This window comes from Leishmania braziliensis, chromosome 8 (genome assembly GCF_000002845.2).
Source record: "Leishmania braziliensis MHOM/BR/75/M2904 complete genome, chromosome 8".
Classification (NCBI taxonomy): Eukaryota; Euglenozoa; class Kinetoplastea; order Trypanosomatida; family Trypanosomatidae; genus Leishmania; species Leishmania braziliensis.
In genome coordinates this window covers 221244-234326 of record NC_009300.2, presented here as the reverse complement: position 1 = coordinate 234326, position 13083 = coordinate 221244, and the positions used below count along the sequence as shown (strand labels likewise).

Sequence of the window (13083 nt, the reverse complement as noted above, 5' to 3'; positions counted from 1 at the left end):
AGGGGCTCTACAGTTTCGTGAGGCACGGGGACTTCAGGCCACTTGCCTGCAGGCTTCTCGGATGGATTGTAGGCGTGGTTTTCGAGACCTGCAGCGCCGGCGTTGACGACGCCTCCCTCTTCATGCCCGTTATAGCAGATGCGGCTCTGCGGCTCTCGGCCGTGGGGAGGTTCGTGGGAGAGGGAGACGTCGTCCGCTGCAGACGAGCGCGTCGAACTGCACATCGGCGGTGCACCACAGCGAGCAGCAGCACGGCGAGTCCCGAGACGTAGAGGGATGCCACGATGACAGAGGAGAGGGTCGCAAGGGATGCGGTGAGCGACGAGGGGGGCGTCACGGTTGGCGCCCGCGTGTGCTGTTGCCCACTGATCCCTTCAAGGCGAGCGTGGGCTGCCTTGCTCACATAACGCGACTCTACCATCTCGTGTTCGCAGAGGGAGGGAGGAGCACAATGCACGGCTCTTTCTCTGATTCGCACTCTTTATGTACGCACCTAAGGGACGAGGTGGGTTGGGTGGGTGGGCAGCAAGGAGAGAGAGAGAGAGAAGGTGCAAGGATGCGATATAACGCTAGAGAGAGAGAGCGATACATAGACACATCTGCACTCCTGCAGAGGCAAAGAGCGGCGAAAAAAAAAGGTGACCCCCACACATTGCTGATGCCCTCTATTTCAGCAGCGCGTGTGTGCACCGTTGTGCGTGGCTGGCGTATGCGAGCACGCCTGGGGTGAGGGAGTTTGAAAGAGGAGATTGGGGATGCAGTGGCCCGTTACGCTCTCTTTGCCTTAATCTCTTGAGTCTTTGTGGGCAGTGCTGAGTCTGTCCGCGTAAGAGCACCTGCTTAGCTGCTCCACACTGTAATGCGGGGGGGGGAATGCCGTTCGCTTGCAGAAATTACCCGCCACCCAAACGAAGTTGTGCCCCAAAAGCCTCCGAGAAGAGGCGCGGATGGAAAAGCGGGGGGAGGCGTGTGTGAGAGAGAGGGACGATGGGTTGACGGTTCTACACCACATCTTGCACGCATGCGGTGCGATGAGATGCGCAGCCACCAAGCTGGACAAGTCTTCGGCAGCCTCTGTTCCGGGAAGCAGAAAGTAGCGCAGGTAAAAAGAGAGGCCGGCAGCTGCGCACGCGAGGCCTTTTCCATTGCGTTCCTGAAGAAGAATTTATGCACCATAGAGGTTATTCCCCTGCTTCGCGCTGAGCGACTTACGAGATATGGGAGAAGCCACTTTCACCCTCCACCTATTCCGGCTCTCCTGGCCCAGCCTTAAATGGGGTAACAACACCCCCCTGGCCCAGCGGTTGGGAAAAACACATCCATGACGGCGAAACCAAAAGATATAAATGGGAGTGTACATATATGCACATGTGTGTGTGTGTGTGTGTGTGTGTCTGTGCCCTTCCAGGTGTCCGCTCAGCCACAGAGCATCAGCTTTACGCCACACCACCCCGGCCCGTCGCAGGCCCCAGCGCGTGGTGCCCAACAGCCGCAGACGCGCGTGTTACAGCAGTGCGCGCGCTCAGCAGCGCTGTGGCCTCCCCCTGCGCCGTAGGTACGTGGCCCTGCGATCGCCACGAGTGGTTCGGCATGTAGCGGCGACAGAGGGGGGGTGGGGGGCTGCTCCACTTCCCCACACCAAGTGGGGAGGCGGGTGCAGGACCCTGGGGATACCACGCGCTGAGGTCTCCGCCCGGCCATGAGTGCCGACAACATACGGACGAAAAGCAAACCAGAGAAGGCGGCAACTTGCAGGCCCACACTGAGAGAGTAACCCTTAGTGGCGGAGAGAAACGCCAAGGGTGACAACATTAATGGCGAAGACGTACGAAGGTAAGGGGCTGAGATGCGGTAATGGGAGAGGGCCCTGCAGATGGGGAGAAGGACTCAGCCGTTACACGGAGCACACGCATCGCTAAGCACATCCCCACACCCACACCCACACCCACACACTGCACTTCTGGTAAAGCAAAAAAAAAAAAAGAATCCAATATCACATAATGACGTACCCCCCCTCCCATACCCTCACAGTATTACGCGTGCGTGAGAGCAACTGTGTGTGTGTGTGTGTGTAGGTATTTGGCGCCTCTCTGCATCGCGTCGCACGAGGAACGAGAGAAGAATAGAAACACTTGAGAGAAGATGCTGACATGAAGACGACAGTTAGATCGACAGGGAGGCGAGATGAAAAAAATAACGGGGCGATAGTGGTGGTCGGAGGAGTTGGCTGAAACACTGAGCTCGTTCGTTCGCCGTGTGAGGCGGTTCTCTTACACCGACAAGTCCGAACTCCGGAGCCGCAAGCGAAAGGGGAGAAAAACCAAGAGAGAGAGAGAGGGTCAAACCGGTTGCTGTGCACATCCACGCAGACACCCGTCACCAGCTTCACGCTCGCTCGCTCGCTCTTCCCGTCAAGAGAGAGAGAGACAGCGAGAGTGACAGACGGGGAACCATAGCAAAACAAAGGGGGGATGAGGGGGGGGGGGAGAAAGAAGCCCCGCTGCCACGGAGAGATCACCTGAGCGAGGAGAGCAAACGACTGACAAGAGCAACCACGACGAGGCTATTCGCTTCTCATGCGCGCATGCTCGATTACCCCCTCTCTCCCCCTCCACACACAAACCACCCCCTTTCCAAAAAAAAAAAAAAAGAAAAGAAAAACAGAAAACTGAACCGACCTCAAAACAAGGACTAACGAGGGCATAAAATGTACACATGCACCCCCCCCTACACGTGTGTGCGCAGGGAAGGATGACGAGGAGGAGGGGGGAGGAGGAGGAGGGGGAGGGGGCGGAGGGGGTACACCCGCCCATTCGCTGGAGAAGAAACTGAAAAAAAAAAACGCGCCTCCACAGGAGGGCACGTAAGGCAGCCAACCCAGAAGGAGAAGAGTAGGGAAAAACGAGATAATGGAAAGAGAGCGAGAGCGAGAGCGAGGCAGGCAGACGGGAGAGAGGGAGGCGGTGAGTTCTCGAGTAGGTGAGTGAAAGGGGAAGAGGACACATGATGGTGTGCCAAGCACTACAGCATCAGGTAGCCCACTGTCCACGTCTGTGTATTCTCGTTTTCAAAGTGTTGTACTCCCTTCGTGCCATGTCCACCATTGTTGTGTCCTACACACCGCATAATTCAGGACAAGGACGGGCGACCGAAGCCTCCTCTTCCCCCGTTGATTCCCCCGTCCTCTTCCCCAAACCTGCTCCTTGTGTGTGTCTCTCTCCCTCCCTCCCTCCCTCCCTCCCTCCCTCTCTCTTACCTTCGCGTCTGTTTATGGCTTGTCAATTGGCGGGTTACCTCAGTACTTCTGCCTGGGGCTGAAGCGGGTTCACGTGAACCACAGCATCTTCGTCGCTTTCCGACCAAGGCGAGCTGTCGCTGCTGCTGTACGAGTCATAGGTCTCTTCCTGTTCATCGAGCAACCTCGAAAGCTGAGTACTGCGCAGTGCCGTCCCGGAGCTATTGCTGCTGCGGTGACACTGTTCCGCCGGAATGCCCGTCGCACCGCGGCCGATGTAGCGGTCGAGGTCGAAGAAGCCGTTCGTCGCGTATGCCTGCTCCACCACCTTCTTCGCCTTTCGCTGCTCCGCGTACTCCAGGCGGTAGCAAACCCACACCGCCAGTAGAATGTAAGCGGCGAGCACCACCAGCACAATGATGAGGATGCCAACGTACCAGTTCCTGCTGAAGAACGACTTTGGCGGAAGACTATACTTTTCACGCTCATATACGACGCTGTTCGGCGGAAATTCAACGTCCGGGCCACTCGTCGGCACCGAGGCCGCCATCCATACCTCTGCGTGTGCAGAGCTAGAGAGGGAGAGGGTGAAGGAGCGGGGCACAGCTGCGCGAGCGGCGCTTGACACCCGCCAGCACAGTGCGCACCACAGCGCAAGCTTAGAACGAAGGGTCGGCTTAGTCGCTGAGCTCATCTTTGGGTGGTACAGTGGGAACGACATCATGGGCCGTGAGGGCAGTTGGCCAATGGGCGCCGTATAGGCCTGCCGCAATCGCAGAGTCGTGTGAGATGGGTGTGTTGGGGGTGGTGGTGGTGGTGGTGGTGGTGATGCTCCGTGCCGCGTATATCGCCCTCGCTCGTTCTCTCTATTGAGCAACGAAGTGGGAAGCGAGAGAGAACGCCGAAAGGGCGGAGGAGGAGGAGGAGGAGGAGAAGCGAGCTGAAGAATGAGACGGGAGAGAAACAGAATGAGCAAACCACTGCGTGAGTTCGCGCGCGCGACAACGCCGGCGGCGACTGAAGTGGTGCAGACGAGCGAGAGAGCGCACACGCAGCCGCCTTCACACCCAACCCCCAAAACGAGAAAAAAAAAACAACAGGAGAAGAAGAGAGGGGAGACAACAGGGGGAAAAAAAACATACAAAACATAACGTCTGTGACGACAGTCAGAGGCGGGAAGCGGCAACAACAACAGCAGCAGGAGGGGAGGGAGCCAAGCGCACGGGCACGGACAGAAGATGTGATTCGACGAGAAAGCAGAGAGAGAGAAAGAAAAAGCGCTGTATACATGCAGATGCTCCAGTAGGTGGTGGGAGAAGGGGAAGCCAAAGGAGGAAAAGGGGGAAAATGTACGACAAGAGAGCGAGAGCGAGGGAGTGAAGTCGAAGAGTGAAATGCAGCCAAGACGAGCTCCCTCACAGAAAACAACAACAAATCAACACACGTCACTTCAGGAGGGAGGGGTGGTGGTGGTGGTGGAGCTGTTGCTGTGTCAGTAGTGTGTATGTATTTCTAGTTGTACCGCGTGGGAGGGGGAGAGTGGGGTGAAGTGAGAACGAGATCAGATTGCAGAGGAAGTAGGGAGGGAGAGGAGGACAGCGCTTATTTACTGGTCATGGCGTGGAAGCCATCAATCTACTCTGGGCGTGAAGCGGTGGATTGGAGGGGCGGTAGGCCATACAGAGTAGAAGAGCGTGCACGCCCATGTGCGTGTGTGAGTGTACGCCTGGGAGAACTGCACACCCTCCCCCATCTTCACTCTTTCAATGAACGTACACACTCACCCCCCCACACAAACAGAGGTGCTCGTGCGTGGGTGACGCATTCTTTTCTCTGCGTATTTCTTCTTTTCACTGAGATGCCACCCCACCCCTCCAAGCGCACTTCCTCATTGCCACCTAATCGTTTCCTTCTCTTCGTATGTTTTGGCGCTGGCATTCGGCTACCGCTGCTGGTGCTCGTTGCATTATGAGTTGGCGCATTCATGTCAACGTACACGCGCCAACAGCCCACACACACACACACACACACACGCAGGTGTGAAGTAGTACGGCACGGTGGGCCCACCATCTTCTGTTTTGTGCCCCGTGACGCACGCACGTGCAGGCCAATCGTCAAGAGTCATTTAAATGAGGTGGGAAGAAGGACGCGGCGATGCCCCACTAATGAGGGATCAGCACCGTCCCACAACGCTCACCCGCCCACTGTTGAGGGGGAGGGGGAGGGGGGAAGGTGCAACGCGTCTATTACGAGAGGAGCCAGGGAAACAACAGCAAAACTGAAAATAACAACAAAAAGTGAAGAGAGAGAGAGAGAGCGGCGCAACAGTGCCAACGGCACCGCCACAAACCACAAAGGAGGGGGCCGTCATGTACACACGTCGCCCCCTTGCCACGCGCAAGCCTACTGCCGCCATCCACGCCCCGCACATGCGCGCGCGCGTGGATGGCGGCAGCGAAGAATTCCAAACAATTGTGAAACTAACGAGCCCCCTCCCTCCCTCCCCCCAAAAATAAATAAATCAAACGATCCCACCGACTGGGAGAGGGGGAGAGGGGGGGAGGGGCACCAAAAAAAAAAATCAAAGCCCCGCGATCCAAACGAGGGGGAGAAGGCGGCAAAAGCGAGCGTGAAGGAGGGCGACGGTGGAGTGGGAGGGAGGGAGGGGGAGAGAAGTAAGCACAGGAACGTTACTATACACACCAGCGGTTAAGAAGAGATGGGCAAGGCTACATCGAGAGAAGACGAGGCCAGCAATGAAGGGGGAGAAGGCCAACAGAAATACACCCACTCACCCACCCACCGACACGTGAGAAGAGAGGGGAAGGGAGGAGAGGAGAGGAGAGGGGAGAATCAAACAGACAAGAACGAGCCCATACAGGCGTGCGTCAAAACCCGCACATATATGAGGACCCAACGAAGCACCAGCCGGTGCGCACCAACGCAGGGGTGGTGACTTGGGGCGGTGACGTGCGGCGAGCATGGCGCAAACCAACAAGAGCAAGAGAGACGAAGGAGGAGGAGGAGGAGGAGGAGGAGGCGGGGGGGGGGACGGAGGCGCGAGAAGAGAGAAGGCTGAGCGGAAGCGCAGCACCAACGGGCTGGCACGACACACCTGCCTATACATGCACGCAAGCACTCCAATGGAGGTGCCCACGCACGGCTCACCTACCCCTCATCTTCCGCCAACAGCTTGCAAGAGGGAGTCTCGCGTTCGCCTCACACCTCCTTCCCCCCACCACACGCACGCCTCCCCAACTAGTACGCCACGACGAGCTCGTACACACACACACACACCTGCACACCCGACTTGCTTCTCATTCCCCCCCGCTTTCGCCGTTTTGCTCGCTGCTGCTGCTCTTAGCGTTGCAGAGGGTTCATCTGAATGACAGTGTCGTCCGCCTCGAACGAGGACGACGGGCTCACGCTACCGTAGCGGTCATCGTGTGGTGAGTTGCCATGGTCGTACGAGTCGGATGGCCGACGGCTAAGCGAGCTACTGCATGAGCTTGGCGTGCGCGCCCCAGCACGCACCCTCGTCTGCGTCCGCCCACCATGGATTTCCTTGCCGTCGAGGTGGAAGTAGCCTTCCGTCTGGTATGCCATCATCACCACCTTCTGCGCCTGTTGCTGCGCGTAGAAGCTGAAGTGGTAGATGATCAACGCCGCCAGTAAGATGTAGAAGCCACACACGACACACAAGATGAGAGTAATTGCAACGTACCAGTAGGACCTGAAGAAGCTCTCTGATGGGATCGTGTGGTTCTGCGGCTGGTACGCCAAGGCGCCGGGTGGGTAGACTACAGGTGCGCTCTCCAGCGGTGGTGGCGTGGTTGTCCAGATGGTATAACTGCAGGTGCCGGTCTCGGCGGAGGCCGAGCCCTGTGCAACGGCCATCGTCTCTCTTCGCATTCCCATGCACAGCACGCACCACAGAGCAGTCAAGCAGAGCCGTGTAAAGGCGGTCCTGCTACGCGATGGCGCGCGCGTACAGGCAGAGGCGGCAAATGCCATGAGGCCGCGGTCGAGGAGGCGTGGGGGAGGGGTGCTGCGAAGACAGACAATCAACACAGATGAGGCCGGCCAAGTTCAAGGCGAGCAGCGGAGTGGGCCAAAGAGGCGCGCACACACACACACGCCAGAAGTGAGTTGATCGTGGTGTAAGGGCAGAGACAAAGCGCTACAGGGGAATTTTCACGTGCGCGCGTGGGCGAGTGCGGGTTGGCGACTCCTCAAAACCGAAAAAAAGACAAAGACAGTGCCGCTTGTCAGTCGTGGAGAGAAACAGCGCGCAAGATGGCGCCGCCAGCAATGATGGCGATGATGGTGGCGGAGGGGGTCGTGATGGGCAAAGGGTGTGCAGCGAGAAAAGAGGGAGAGAGGGCCCAGCACACAGACGCACGCTCAAGCAGAGATGCCGGAGCAAAGGGGAGGGGGGAGGAACCCAGCAAGGGGCAGAGAAGCGTGTGCGGTGAGATCGGGCACGAGCACGAGAGAAAGTGGGAGAGGGCGAGAATGAGATGAGAGTCCAATACGAAGACAACAATGGCCTGAGGAGTTCTGCTGCGCACTTCTGACAACACAGACGCAAGAGAAGGCGAATGGGCTTCAGCAAACACTCGATTTTGCCTAACACCGCCAATCCAACGGATACGCACACGCAGGCAGGCGGGAAGGCGCCCCGGGCACGATTGGGGGTTTTTGTTCGGATTCCCTTTTCTTTCCCTTCGCCTTGTTCCTAATGTGGAGAGTCAAGCCGACGCACAGACCGCCTCCTGCGCGTAGTTTATGCGACAGAGAGCCAGAGGGTGTGCGGAAGGGGAAGGGGCAGAGATGATATGTTGGTGATGACGACAGCGGCGGCTATGTCTAAGGCTCAAGATAAATAGAGAAGAGCGACTGAGCGAAGAAGAGGTGGGGTGGGTGGGTGGGGGGGGGGAAGGCGAGTGAGGAAAGAGCACGAGAGAAGCATGCAGACTCATGCTAGTGTAGCGGTACCTTAGGGGTGGACAGGCCATAGGCAAGGCGTAGAATATGGGCAGAAGGTGCCAAGAAGGGAGGGGGGGGGGAGTCGGCTGGGGGTGGAGTAAGGATGATGCAGTTCATCATCGTCGTGGGACAACTGCTTAGCACTCCCTCCTTCACCCTACACCCCACCCGCTGTCAGATGCCTCACGATTTTGTGCCTGTGATTCATTGCCCGCGCACTGTACCCACCACATATGACCTTCTCCCCCACCGATACACTCATCTCCCCGCGCAGTTCCCCCACGTGATGGTGGCCGGCGATTCATGGAAGGAGCCCTAGCCGATAGTACTGAGACCCAGACATACACACTTCAAAGACTCGGCGGCAGAGGTTGCGCTGATATGTAGTCATAGTGATGCGACCACGTGTGCAGTACCCTGGCACATGCCTGTGTGCTTTACGAATGTACCCCCAGTGAAGGAAATAAGAAGGGTGGAGAGGGGTAGCGCAGATGCCTGATGAAAATGCATCCATCTTCCTCCTCCACCCTGATCCGCACCCCCCACCCTCCACACAGAGACATGCCCCTCTCAGCCATGCGTGGGCCGCACCACTTTCGCTTTGCTCACTTAAAACCCCAGCCCCAGCAGCCAGTGATGTAGGACAGCGCGTCCGTCCAGGTTCACGTTATAGACGTACACGGAGTGGCTGCGTACGAAGATCTTCTTGGTCGGAAAGATCTTCATCAGCTCCTCCTCAAAGCGGAATATGTCACCTTCAACGTTCAGGATTCGCATGTAAAAAGCCGGCATGAGCGTCTTGGCGTTCATGGAGTAGACCTTGCCGGGGAGGTGGCCGTTGCTGGTGCGGTGAACAAAGAAGGGAATGACGTCAACGGGGTCGGCGGGGCCCAGCGGTGGTGCGTAGCCGACTGCCGAGTCGCGGCCTGCCACCGCGTAGTACGTCGGAGCATCCGTCGACTTGGCGAAGAGGCTGCTCGAGGCGTGGTACACTCCAGGCGGCAGTCGCTCTCCGGCAGCAGCACTGCCGTTCGCACTCGTGGCGATGCCCGGCACGGCGTGAATGTGTGCTTGCAGCGTACGGAAGTCATGCAGCGCGTAGCGCAGCGGCAGCTTCAGTAGTTCATCGTAGATGTCGGAACGGAGCTTTCGAGACCACTTGGAGAGTGTCGGCTTCAACACAGGCATGCGCTGGCCGCTCAGCGACATGGCAGCCCCATCGGCCATGTGCCGCAGCTCTGGGGCGTGCGCGTAGTGAGTCGCGGCGAGGCTGTTCGCCTGCGGCGTGGCGTGGAAATGGCCTGCCGTGCGCCGCGGTTGCGTGCCCTCTGGGATGACGTTGACGAACTGCCCGGCTGGAGAGCGGAGGTCGAGCCCGAGCGCCGGCGAGGAGCCTGAGCCGCCGAGCCATACCCACCGCGCAGCCGACTTGCGGAGCATCGTGGAGAGAAAAAGGGGTGAAGGAGCCAAGAAGAAGAGATACCAAGTAGCCAGCGGGACGGAGAAGAGAGCACAGCTTGGTACGCTCTGAACCCGTGCAGGCTTGCGTGCATGTGCTTACAGCCGTGTGTGTGGTGGTGAGAGCGGGGGGTGGGTGAGTGGGTAGAGAAGGTTGAGGTTTGCACAAACGTGCAGGATTGCGAAGTGAAAGAGGGTGCCCCCGAGAAGCGAGGAGGGCGAGAGTGTGTGTGAGTGAGAGACGGTGCGTGTGCGTGAGGGGGTCCTAGGCGGTGGCGGCCCTGTGTGGCACCCAGAGCGGCGACTTTGTGCTCTGCCAGCCCCTCCACCCCCCCACCCCCCTTACTACCCACCTCTCCAGCACGTACAACGGCACGCGTCCGCCAAGAGCTCATCAGAGGGGGAGAGAGAGAGGCGGAAACACGGTGGCGTGCTTTTTCGCCTGTGCGTCGCTCTCGAGCAAGGGAAAGGAGGCGAGCACGCCGTGCGTGGGTCTGCACAGATGCGCCCCACAGCGCGGGTGCGCAGCAGACCAGCCCTCGGCGATCCAGCATCGTCACTTTGCTTTCCTCTGCCTCTCTGTAGGTGGTGTTTTGCTGTTTCTCATCTTAGGTACGGGCTTAACACAAGCACACAAGAAGGCGTGCCGCGCACACCCCATGCACCGCCCCAATCGCCCGTGATGCTCCTTATGTTGCTGTCATTGCCGTTGCGTGAGGAAAACACTACTACGGCGAGTAACGAAGGGGGCGGGAGGGGAGGGAGAGGGAGAGGGAGAGGGGGGGAAAGACTTTGAGCCCCCCCCCTCCCCCCAACGAAAAAAAACCGAGATATAAAAAACACCACAAGAGTTGCTGATTCCGTGTTCACCGACAACGGCACGCGCACGTACACACGCGCCCTCCTCCTCCCCCTCCCCCACGCCTCCCTTTTAGCCTCTTTCAGCTGTGCCGCCATTTATTAGGACGACCCCCGCAGTGCATTTTCTTTTTCTCCCATTTTTTGTCTCGTTTTCGCCATTATGTCAATCCTTGTTGGTTTTGCGTGCTCGTTTTGCTCCCGCTGCGCCCCGTACCACCACCGCAGTTGCTCACGCAAGCATCACCGTGCTGCGCGCATGGCTTTCTTTGCCATCTCTCGCTTGTGCGTGTGTGTGCGACTGCTTCGCCGGCGTGCTGCTGCTGCTGCTGCTGCTGCTGCTCAGCTTGGCGTGTATGCTGTGAGCGCATCACTATCACACCAGCGCCAAGGAGAGCGTAGAAACACAACATTGTGAGCAAAACGTGCATATGAACACAGGCAACAGCGAAGGGTGTGCGTGTGTGGGAGGCACTGCCTGTGAGAAAAACTAACGGCAAACAGAAGAGTAAAGAAAGAGACCCTCCTCCTCCTCACGCGCTCACTCACACCGACACGCACACACCCACACACACGCACGCGCAGGCACACATTCCCTCTTCATAGGCAGAGGACACTACGTATCATGGAGGCTACTCGGAAAGGCGGAGGCGGAGCAGAAGGGGCGGGGGCCTCACCCCAATGCGAGTGCGTCGTGTGTCAACTCCCCTCCCCCCACTTCAACAACAAAGACGACGGCGGTCGAAACATCCCTCCCTCTCTTTTTTCCCTTTGAAGTTCGTCGCCCCGGCACCACCCACCACCCCAATATGCAGCGCGCAAGTAACGGATGCCGCGAACGCAGGTGGTGGCGCACGCCTGCGCCGGCGTGAGAGAAATAAAGGGAGATGCGAGCTGCTTTGGGTCGTGACTCCACGCGTCCGTCCGTCTCTCTCTCTCTCTCCTCCGGCTTCTTCTTTCTCTCCAAAAATAGGATTACAACTCACAGAATCATGGCGGCGCGTTGGCGCGAGCGCTTTTCGATTTGCGCACTGAACGTGGCTGTACCAGCAGCCGTCACCGTGCGCGTTGCTGTGCAGACATTACAGCGTAGCTCCAGGCGACGGCCATCCTTAGTGAGCGTCGTATCAATACGGTGGCACGAATTACACTTGACGTACTCATCGAGGTACTTGATGAGTACGCGATCAAAGTCTGTCTGCTTACGTATCTCAAACTTGAGGATGAGGGCGTTGTTGCTATCGAGGTTGCCGCGGATGGAGAGCTCCTTCTCGATGAAGTCCTTCACGTCCTCCATAGGTCGATGAAAGGCATCGCAGATGCGGCCGAAGTTGGCGATCACCGTCTTCTTTTTACCCATGCGCTCCAGGATGGGCACCGGCAGTTGGTTGCGCTCCGTCATGGCGCTGCCCTCGTTGTTTCGGTTCAGCGCCTCGAACAGGCGCGTCAGCATGGCGTTGTAGCGGTAGCCCTCCGCCGCCTCATCCTCGGCGCTACTGCCGTTCACATCCGTCGCCGCAATAGCCGAGCTGGCCGCCGCAACGTCAAGGAAGCGCTCCACACGCTGGTTCTGCTGCTGCTGCATTGTTGATTCCACCTGCTGTTCCCTCTGCGCCATTATCTCCTCAATGGCCGGGCGGCTCGCGCGCTTCATGATCTCAAGCAGCGCAGCGTAGGTGAGCGTGTCGTAGTTGATCGCCTCCATTTCCTCGGCAAGCTCGTTTGACTGAGCCACGACCGGGGAGAGGGCATCCTCGTCCGAGCCACCCTCCGAGTTCGCCGCCTCCGGCAAGACGGGGGCCGGTGCCGTCACCTGTGGCGCAGTGGGGTCGGTGTGCAGCCTCATGCACGGCGCGCTCACCGCAGCCGCGGCAGGTGCCTTAGCGCGCACGCGAACTGGCGGCGCCATCTCCACGGTATCTTGCACCGTCGTGGTCGTCGTCTGCTGCTCATCTTCGCTGCTGCTCTCGCCGCTGTCGACGTTTCGACGACGCTGGCGGCCGGTCTCACGCTGCATTGTTCCCCCCTTTTGTGTTTGCTCGCAAAATGGGCGCCTTTTTTTAGGAGCGGAAGGACAGGGGGGGTGTTGTGGCAAAATGGGACAGGGGAAGGGAGTAAAGAGAGAAAAAAAGGAGAGGAGAAATGGAAAAAATAAAAATAAAAAAAGCTATATGGAAAGGAAGAAAAAAGAAAAAAAGGAGAAGAAAGAATATATAGAATTATAATAGGGAAAGGGGGAGGGTGTAAGAAAAATAAAGAACGAAAAGGAAAAAAAATGAAATATCATAAGATAGAAAATTTAAAAAAAAGAAGGTATAAAAGAGTAAAATGGGAAAAAAGGGAATTAAGGAAAGAAAAAAAGAAAAATGTAAAAAAAGATGAAGCATTAGAACAGATTTTCTGAATTGGGGAAAAAAATGAAACAAGAGGAAAGGGAGAGGAAAAAACAAAAAGAGGACAAAAAAAAAAAAACTGAGATGCGGGGAAAAAAAAAAAAACCGACTCTTTATTCATAAGAAAAGATAGCATGATTGTAAAATGTA

General features: G+C 57.6%; 4 protein-coding genes across 4 annotated transcripts; all 4 read right to left on the bottom strand.

The window, feature by feature from the left end:
• Nucleotides 1–3290: 3290 nt before the first annotated feature.
• LBRM_08_0630 (hypothetical protein, unknown function) lies at nt 3291–3959 on the bottom strand (the record flags this gene model as incomplete). Its single annotated transcript, XM_001562072.1, has 1 exon — nt 3291–3959. One exon carries the CDS (start codon nt 3957–3959, stop codon nt 3291–3293), a length of 669 nt encoding a protein of 222 aa, XP_001562122.1.
• Nucleotides 3960–6595: 2636 nt separating this feature from the next.
• On the bottom strand, nt 6596–7249 carry LBRM_08_0620 (conserved hypothetical protein; the record flags this gene model as incomplete). Its single annotated transcript, XM_001562071.2, has 1 exon — nt 6596–7249. One exon carries the CDS (start codon nt 7247–7249, stop codon nt 6596–6598), a length of 654 nt encoding a protein of 217 aa, XP_001562121.2.
• A 1584-nt stretch (nt 7250–8833) lies between these two features.
• LBRM_08_0610 (conserved hypothetical protein) lies at nt 8834–9664 on the bottom strand (the record flags this gene model as incomplete). Its single annotated transcript, XM_001562070.1, has 1 exon — nt 8834–9664. One exon carries the CDS (start codon nt 9662–9664, stop codon nt 8834–8836), a length of 831 nt encoding a protein of 276 aa, XP_001562120.1.
• A 1858-nt stretch (nt 9665–11522) lies between these two features.
• On the bottom strand, nt 11523–12557 carry LBRM_08_0600 (translation initiation factor-like protein; the record flags this gene model as incomplete). Its single annotated transcript, XM_001562069.1, has 1 exon — nt 11523–12557. One exon carries the CDS (start codon nt 12555–12557, stop codon nt 11523–11525), a length of 1035 nt encoding a protein of 344 aa, XP_001562119.1.
• Between the last annotated feature and the right edge of the window lie 526 nt (nt 12558–13083).